The 9,260-nt window shown below is 46.2% G+C and overlaps 2 protein-coding genes across 2 annotated transcripts in view; both read right to left on the bottom strand.

The window, feature by feature from the left end:
- Positions 1-864, bottom strand: part of LOC119300024 (extensin-like) — a 2,459-nt gene extending 1,595 nt beyond the window's left edge. Inside the window, exons 1-2 of the mRNA XM_037577114.1 lie at positions 744-864; positions 7-401 (exon numbers count right to left, since the gene is read on the bottom strand). Of these exons, the coding sequence (XP_037433011.1) occupies positions 7-401; positions 744-825 (477 nt within the window). The 5' untranslated portion in view covers positions 826-864. The remainder of the gene's footprint in view (positions 1-6; positions 402-743) is intronic.
- Positions 865-1,509: 645 nt separating this feature from the next.
- On the bottom strand, positions 1,510-6,587 carry LOC119302930 (protein SUPPRESSOR OF FRI 4-like). The gene is made up of 7 exons (XM_037579984.1): positions 6,239-6,587; positions 5,959-6,056; positions 4,659-4,776; positions 4,152-4,537; positions 3,000-3,118; positions 2,841-2,894; positions 1,510-1,955 (listed from the first exon to the last, which is right to left on the bottom strand). Exons 1-7 carry the CDS (start codon positions 6,427-6,429, stop codon positions 1,887-1,889), a joined length of 1,035 nt encoding a protein of 344 aa, XP_037435881.1. The 5' UTR covers positions 6,430-6,587; the 3' UTR covers positions 1,510-1,886.
- Between the last annotated feature and the right edge of the window lie 2,673 nt (positions 6,588-9,260).

Below are 9,260 nucleotides of genomic sequence, written 5' to 3'. Positions count from 1 at the left end.
CTCGGGCGGGCTGGGCGCGACCACCGGCGGCAGCGGCGCAATCTCCGGTGGGCTGGGCGCGACCACCGGCGGCAGCGGCGCAATCTCCGGTGGGCTGGGCGCGACCACCGGCGGCAGCGGCGCTATCTCAGGCGGGCTCGGCGTGATCTCAGGCGGACTCGGCACGATCTCAGGCGGGCTTGGTGTGACCTCAGGCGGGCTGGGCACGACCTCGGGGGGCGGAGGGGAGTAGAACTGCATGGGCGGCGGCGGCGACAGGTAGGCGAAGGACGGCGCCGGGATGACGGGCGGCGGCGATGCTTCCGGGGCGCAGCCGGGGGAGCCGGGAGGCGGAGAGGCCGAGTGGTGGTCGGACTCGGAGTACTGGTCCAGCAGCTCGTCCACCGTCAGCACCCTCGCTCCTGCTTGTTCACCCAACAAAACCATCAATCAGTGTGACGTTAGTGTTTTCTTACGCTAATTTAACTTAATTTGTACAAATTTCGCAGCATGTGCGGTCAAAATTTCAGTAATATCAACCTATTAGCATGCTACTAAGATGAACCGAAAATGCACATACAATTGTCGGTAAGAATTGGCATAAATTTCAGCAAAATTTGGCGTAAAATTCCGGTAAGTGCGGGCAAAATTTTGTGAGGGGTGAAGGTGGCAAACACACCAAAGTTAAACTCAAGCTCGCGTCCTCTACACATGCTAGGAAAGAAGTGTGTAAGATGGATGAAAGGAACCAGGGGCATACATACCGCATTGCGCGACGAAGAAGGCGAGCACGACAACAATGGCGGCGAGGAGGAGAGGGCGCCGGGAGCTCTTGCATTCCCCCATGGCCGGCGTTTCTGTGCAATGAGGGGAACGGAGCTGGGGCTGTTGATATAGCCACGGAGGATGGCTGTGCAAAGGTTAAAGGTTAAAGGAGGAGGCATTGCAAATGCAGCAAAGCTACCAGCAGAATCCAGTGAAGTGAAATAGTGAGGGACGATTGAGCTTTAGTGTTCGGTATACACTGAGGCTGAGGCAGAGGCAGAGGCATGGAAATGATTGGATTCCTTGGTGGGTTTGAGGTTCTTTTCTCCTTTGGCAGTCTTGGCACAGATGCTTTGCTTGCTAGCTGCTGCCCAGAGAGAAATGGAGAGGATCCTCCTCCCTTCTCCAGCCGACTTCATGGCTCCTTTTTCCTCCTCATTTGCTTGGGATCCACTCAACATACGTCCCCACTCCACACACAAGTCAGCATCTGTGTAATGTTGTAAAATGTGTTCATGCACGCAAGGATCTTATTTATGGCATAATTTGCACGTACTAGCATTCTCAGAAAGTTCAGATTTGTGGCAAATTGAAAGGGCGCGAGATTAGTTCAAAAGAGCGGCGCAAAGCAGCAGACAGGCGGCATCTCAGATCGTTGCGAAAGGTAAAGAGAAAAGATGAGTAGTGCCGGAGAGAAGAATTGCATTTGCTAAAACAAGCAACACCTCTTTTGCTTTGCTAACAATGGATACACGATCACGCTGCTGTAAGGCAAAATAATGGTGCTAACAACATATGGTACTACCAGCAGTACAGCTGGTGGAAAGACACTGCTAATTTCATCCTCAGGTTTACAAAGCTGAAGATACTCATATCGTCAGTCAATCGACAACAGAACAAATGACTTCTAGGTCTAATTTCCACTCTCGATACGAAAAGACAGGACAAATGATGTCGAATCAAAATCTCCCAAGTCAGACCAACACAATCTTTCAACTGCAGTAGCTCAAGTCACTAACTAAGTAAATCAATAACAGGGGGATCCAGGATCACCGATTGCACGGCGTCCCTCCTATGGATGCACGGGTGAGCCCGTTGGTGAATCGCATCAAGCTGTTTACTGAACGCCGGGCGCAGCTTGTTTATGTCGATTGTCTAGAAAATGTAATATCTGATATTCTTCGATCGAACGCTGCATCAACCGAGCTCATCTGTCCACAAAAGTTTCGAAACAAAGAAAGGTGATATTAGATTTGATCTCTGCAACTTGGGAACAAATAACGGTGCATGAGAATTTCCTCTTTATGAACAAAAGTTGATGGCTCACAGGCCATATGAAAGCTGACCTGGAACCAAACTCTCACCACATTCTCGATCAAAATTAAGTTATAAATGCTACAGTACTGGCAGAAGCTCAGCCGCACATGGTGAATCGCAAAAAAATATAAGTAATGCTTAAACTGAAATTAATACATACACGTTTGCGTACTGTCCAGGGCTTGGCCGACAACCCTCAAGTCATTAGCACCATGAGATTTGTCAGATTGTAAAAAAACTTACTAGCAGGAAGAACAATGTATGTAAATACCTACTTGGAACTCCTGATGTGCGCGAAATCAGCAGGAAATATAGATGATCAAACAAATAAACACCAAGGAGATGTCATGAAAATGTAAAAGGGTAGTATAATAGGGAACCATCTCACATACTCCCATCTGTTTCCAAATACTCAAAGTTCTGGGTTTCCCATAAGTCAAACATCTTTAAATTTGACCAAGTCTATAGAATCATAGTAGTTTCACTAGATTCAGATAAATATATTTTCATACTATAGTCGATGTATACGTTGATATATTTTTCTCTAGACTTGGTCAAACATAAAGATGTTCGACTTAGGACAAACCTAGAACCTCCAAGTATTTTCAAACGGAGGAAAGTATGCAGCTAGCTACTGAAGGAATACATTTCATATTTCCATGAAAATTCAACATTTATTTCTCTCTTTCAAAGCTCATATATATTTTGTTCTACGGGTGCCGCACTCCAATGTTTTTTGAGAGATCATTGGTAATGGAAACATGAAGACCAGAACTTACCTGGCTAGTTTCATCATGCACCTGGTACATGGGCAGAGCCAACCTTCTTTCCTCCTACATAAATCAATAAATATTTTAGACATTACACTTGTATCTGGATGATCAAACATATTCCCAGGTCACCTGTAAGAATGAGAACAGAGGGAAGGGAATAAATACCATTGACATTGCTTCATCATCCCACACCAGATAGACCTCGCTCGTAGCTGGTTGAGTAGCAGACGTTTTACTATTAGTGGCAGGTGCAGGTGGATGTCCAACTGCTGGCCCTCCTGTACCTGGAACAGATGCATGCACAAGTGAATTCACAAAGGCCATGCCTAAACAACAAGAGCAAACATAAATATCAGATGGAGATACAAAACGTCAACGCAGAAATACCCCATCACATAAAATGAGCTATATAATGCTCCTAATATATATGTATATGTATTGTTTTAAACAAGAGATAAAATCTTGCTTAAATTCCTCCCAGGTGTTTATAATAAGATTTAACTAGTCCATATTGTTCTCTGATTTCCTTTCATATACTAGATACTCTATACGGTAAATGTGCTATATATGTAGGGATGAAAATGAAGCGGGAACTTTCTGGTTTTCCGGAGGAAATACGGAAATGGAAACAGAAACTTGCAAAACAGAAGCAAAAATGGAATTTTTTATGCGGAAACAAAAAAAAATGAAACAGTGGTTTCAGACAGAAAAAACACGGAAATGGATCTTTCCGTTTCCGTGAATATGGAATTTCCATTTTTACTATATATATATATATATATATATATATACACATATATATATATATATGGGCCTATGGCTCCTTTGTAGCAAAACCACCAAACAACACACAATGACAGTGACAAAATGGCCCATGTGAGGTCTGGCTTCTACTACTACACACATACTTAACTAGACCCTATGTGTAATTTTCCAGTACTACTACAATACTACACTAAGTCACTAACCTAATCATATTGTTTTGTAGCCATTTCAACAGTTGATTAAGTTTGTTGGTCTGCCTTTTGTTTTTCTTTATGGTTCAAGGGGTTTTTCAAGTTCCGGTGAACACCCGCTTCCGTTGCCGTGTCCGCTCCATGTTCGTTTCTGGTAGTATCTGTTTCAAATTCATTTTTGAGGTTTCTGTATTCATTTCTGCTTCCACACAAAAATATGAAAACAAATCTGGTAGCACCCAATTCCATCCGTTCGCGCTCTGTTTTCATCCCTATATATATATGTATGTCTCAAACAAAAAGCTAGCACATCTAAGGTGCTTAGACATAGGCGTCAAAAGTTCTGGGAAAATCAACATACCATGGTTATTAGCAACATAGCCATATCCTGCAGTACCAACTGATGCTGGAGAATTTGCTGCAATAGTTGCAGGTGAAATTGACGAGCTGAATGAGGAATTTGCTGCTCCATTGCCAGTGGTGTTAACAGGAAACAAAGGCTGGGAAGCCTGAGGGGCAACAGGTGAAGGAACCCCTGTGGTGGCCATAGGGTATGATGTCTGAAGTAAATTAGCAGGTGCTGATGTCATCATAGGATTGGGCATGTTTTGAATGGGAAATAGTGGTTGCTGTGGTGCTTGCCCAGCAATCATTGGGGGAACTGAAACCGGTGGTTGTTGAGCAAACCAAGGTTGCGGCTGCTGAAGAGGCCAAATCGGAGGTCGGACCATCATTGCAGGATTATACCTGTGAAAAAATGAGACAGAAATTAGAAGTTGTTCCAAAAAGAGTGCCAACAATACAATTGGACGCATATTTTAAGTAGACTGGAACTAAAAAATTAGATAGAAGAAAAAGGAGAGCATACATAGGGCGGGCTGCACCATAAGGCCGAGGAGGAAAAGGCATGCCTAGCGGATAATTAGGCATAATAGGAGGTCTTATTGTCGGCACTTCTACTTTGGCCACCTTTGAAGGTTCTTCCTCTGCATGTGGAACACGTGTAAAAGGTTAGACGACATAGTACTGGAGGGAAATAACTTGGCAGGCCCTTACTTACACTGCCCGCCAAAAACAAAAGGTTCAGCGCTTACATGTAATTTAAAGGTTAAAAAACATGCTTATTGTAGAGATAGAACATGGTAAGTTCAGCAGTTAAGGAATATTAAATGTAAAGGTTAACAACATGCTATGCAGGAAATTACGCGGCAAGTTCAGCTTTTAAGGAATCCCCTACAAGTTTAAGCGTGACTAACCAGGCCAACGCTGAGGCGGTCTGGTGTTTCGCTGAGGCTGGATGGTGGGCCTTTGGGATGGTCTTGCGTGTGGTCATTCCCTGAGAAAGGTAGCTATTTCACTTTGCGTGGCTGCGTCTGGGCCTATGGGATGGGGTGTGGGGCCCTGCCTTGGCTGCCGCACTTGTGCGTGGATGTGCGATGTGTGTGCATGGATTCTTTTTTTTTTGTCGGTGTGTTAGCCGAACTGTGGGCCCGGCTGTGCGTGTGTTGCTGTTTCCATGTGCGCAATGGTGGTGGGCTACTGGGTCGCTGCTAATTACACCACAGCCAGGGAGCGGTGCCAAGTAGCATGTAGCTCCGCCACAACGATACATAAATGCACACCGTTGGCCAAGCTAACAAAAATTTCATTTATACATGTACCAAACACCACTATATTTGAACGCAGTGGAGCACGCCACTCCGCCTTGTCAAATGTAAAGGTTAAACAACATGCTTGTTGGAGAGAAATAACAAGGCAAGTTCATACCAACATGTATGTAAAGGTTAAACTACATGCTATTGGACAGAAACAACATGGCAACTTCAGCGCCAAGGAAAACTACTCATAAAGGTTAAACAACATGCCATTGGAGAGAAATATCATGCCCAATTGAACTCTCGGGCGGAGGGTCTTTCGTTTGCTGATGGATAATTATGCTCAGGCGTGAACCACGTACGTTCGACGTTTAGACGATATTAAGGAATCCAATAATTTGCGGCGTGATTGGCCATCATCACAAGCAAAACTATTCAACAGAAGCAACCAACACTGCCATCCAGATTACAGCGGAGAAAATAACTAGAGCAAATACTCTGGTCTATGAAGAATTTTATTAGTAGAGAAACGAAAAGCCACAGTGGAGAAAATAAGCAAGCCCCCGCGGTTACCTTCCCCATAGTGGGCGGCGAGCACGTCTGAGGGGATCCCCTGCATGCCGAAGATCTCGATCTCGGTGGAATCCCTCTCGGGCTTGGCATTCGGAACCCTGCGGCCAAAGGAAAAACAGATTAGACACCGAGCAATCAGAGCCCCGTCTACCGCGGCACCAGCACGGATCCAATCGAGGGTGGGGTAACCCCGAATCTGGGCCGCCCCGGCAAGGAGGAGGCGCAGATCCATGGCTAATAGGAGGAGACGAGAGGGGGGAGGAGGAGAGAGTGCGCGCACTTGGTGACGGACTCCTTGTGGACCTGGAGGACGTGGATGGCCATGCCGCCGGCGGTGGAGAGCTTCTTGTGGCAGACGTGGCACTTGAAGTGCTTGGCCTTCTGGTGCTGCACCAGGATCTTCTCGTCGTCGAACTCCCGGTCGCAGTAGTAGCAGAACACCTTCTCCACCCGCTTCTTCTTCTTCCCCATCCCCGCGCCCCCGCTCCCTCTCCCCGGCCCTCTCCGCCCTCCGGCGAGGTAGCTAGGGTTTCGTTCGGCGACGCCGCGGCGGAAGGAAGGAGGGAGGGGAGGAGGCGGCGAGAGCACGCGAGTCCTCGGTGCGATTTGGGCCGCGGGGGGGATGACGGGGTCGGTGCGGGGGCTCGGAGGGGGAGTTTGTAAATATGGCGTGCCGCCTGGGTCCGGTGGCTGACGTGTGGGGCACCACGGGCTCCCAGGGGAGGGACTGCGCCTTTTTTCCTTTGCGGCCCCTTGGGTTCAGTTGTTTTGCGGTCTGCCCCTTGCCCGTGCCCGTGACGCTGCGCGCGGGCTTGGGATGGGCCTGCCCGTTCGTTGGAGCCGCTGGGCCGCGTTTGGGCACTCTCCGGGCTCCCGTGTTCCGGCTGATGGATCAAACTCCACGCTTGGGTGGTGGTGGTGGGTGAGGCGTTTTGGGTTCCCTCGGACGTGCTCGCCGTTAGAGGGAATCCCCTGCATGCCGAAGGAAGCATGGCAGGGGTGGAAGAAACGAGCCCAACTTCTAAGCTGCTTTCTTGTGCACGAGGAAGGTGCGGACGAATTCGTCTTTGAAGAAGAAATGATCGATGATCCACCCAAGAAGGCAAAGAGGTTTTAGCCCTAGCGCTCTGATTGCGGGCATGAAATCGTCATGAAACCCAGCTAAAGAGGTGGTTCGGAGGCGGTTTGGTGACAACCTCTTCATAGTGCAGTTCGGATGTTTAGTTGATTGGAATAAGGCAATGGTGATGTGTCCGTGATTCTTTAGGAATCGGGCTTTGTTAATGGAGGCGTATATGAACCCTACGATAGTGGTCCTTGACAAACCTGTGATCTGGGCACGGTTACATAAGCTAACTGATAGGGGATACCATGGAGGTTCATATCAAGATACATGTATGGTCCATTGAAATATTTGTGAGACTTCGTTTTAAGATAGAAGTACACCGGAAAATCGTGAGATTTGTGTCAATAACGAAGGGGGTGTGTGAGAAAGAGTGGTATCAGGTTATTAAGTGGCGTCGTATCTTATGAATCCGGCATCTTCATGCACCCCTGTATCCTCTCGTTCCCGGTCATCCGATTTAAATCCTGCGTGTTTGCTCAGTTGTAGGAATTTTTGCACTAAGCCGCCCGCCTCCGGTTCTGGACGGCCGTAAGTTAATCGTGCAGATTTGCAAGGGCACCCCTCCAGAGACCAGACGTGCGAAACCCACGTTCCCGATCACCATGGCGGCGGCCTGCGGCTAGAGATGAAGAACTCTCGTACGCCCTAAACTTGCAGAAGACTGGATCCTGGCCGCACGCGTACACGCACAGGTTAATACAACATCCCAAATCCATTTCTTCTGCCCCTTGCCTTGCGGTGCCCTGTTCCTACTGAAAGCAGATCGCTTCGCTTCAGGTCTTCAGGAGCATTATATTGGGAAAAACAATGCTCTGTATGAGGGAAAACATTGATCCACTACTTATTATTGGGAAAAACAATGAACCAAATCACTTCTCAAAACCTAATTCTCGTTAACTTGATGCAAACATAGGTTTCTGTGGTGGATATGTTGTGATTGAACTTAATGGGATGTACGTCGATTTAACGCATATTTACTGTTCGAGATTATGCTAGTTTGGTAGTGAAACAGAGTTGTACAAAATGTATCCTGAATAAAACAGAGTTGGGAATCACTGGTCTAGATTTTACCTGCACATATATCTACATTGTCGAGGGTCTGTAATATTGTACACTTATTGTCATTTGAATATCAGTGGCCAGGTCTGTCAGTTAGCGTTGGGCTAAATCCATATTGGGATGTATTTCTCTCAAATTGTGTGTCGGTTTTCTGGTTAGTTCTAAAGGCTTATCATGTACCTGTTAGTGCAGGTGCAGCAATGGGATCTACAAATATGTGGCAGATTCACATGAACGAGGAAGGCTTTAACACACCCATAAAGAAAGCAAGTGTTCCTCTCTGTGTAAGTCAATTGCTATCACCGAACATAGGCGTATTCATTTTACTTATTTGTACATGTAAGTGCATATTGATTCATTGTTTATGTTGCAGTGCTCGTCCTTTATACCTGAATGTGAAGATGATTTGAAGCCTAAAGTGGGGATGACGTTTGAAGGATTGAAGGCCGTGGAGGAGTTCTACAAATCTTATGCACATCAATCTAGTTTTGGAGTTCGTATTGGGCAACAGAAGAAGTTAGAAAATGAGGTAGCTCGCACTAAACGATACATGTGTAATAGACAAGGATTCAAGTCTGAAGTGAAGGAAATATGCCCTAAAGGCAATAATAAAGTTATTATTTATTTCCTTATTTCATGATAAATGTTTATTATTCATGCTAGAATTGTATTATCCGGAAACATAATACTTGTGTGAATACATAGACAAACTAAACGTCACTAGTATGCCTCTACTTGACTAGCTCGTTAATCAAAGATGATTATGTTTCCTAACCATAGACATGTGTTGTCATTTGATTAACGGGATCACATTATTAGGAGAATGATGTGATTGACATGACTCATTCCATTAGCTTAGCACCCGATCGTTTAGTATGTTGCTATTGCTTTCTGTTGGGGAACGTTGCAGAAAACAAAAAAATTCCTACGGTTTCACCAAGATCCATCTATGAGTTCATCAAGCAACGAGTGATTAGATGCATCTACGTACCTTGTAGATCGCGAGCGGAAGCGTTCAAAGAACGGGGATGAGGTAGCCGTACACGACGTGATCCAAATCACCGGAGATCCTAGCACCGAACGAACGGCACCTCCGCGTTCAACACACGTACAGAAC

The sequence above is a fragment of the Triticum dicoccoides genome, chromosome 5A, assembly GCF_002162155.2.
Source record: "Triticum dicoccoides isolate Atlit2015 ecotype Zavitan chromosome 5A, WEW_v2.0, whole genome shotgun sequence".
In the NCBI taxonomy this organism is placed as follows: Eukaryota; Viridiplantae; Streptophyta; class Magnoliopsida; order Poales; family Poaceae; genus Triticum; species Triticum dicoccoides.
This window is presented reverse-complemented; position numbering and strand designations above follow the sequence as displayed.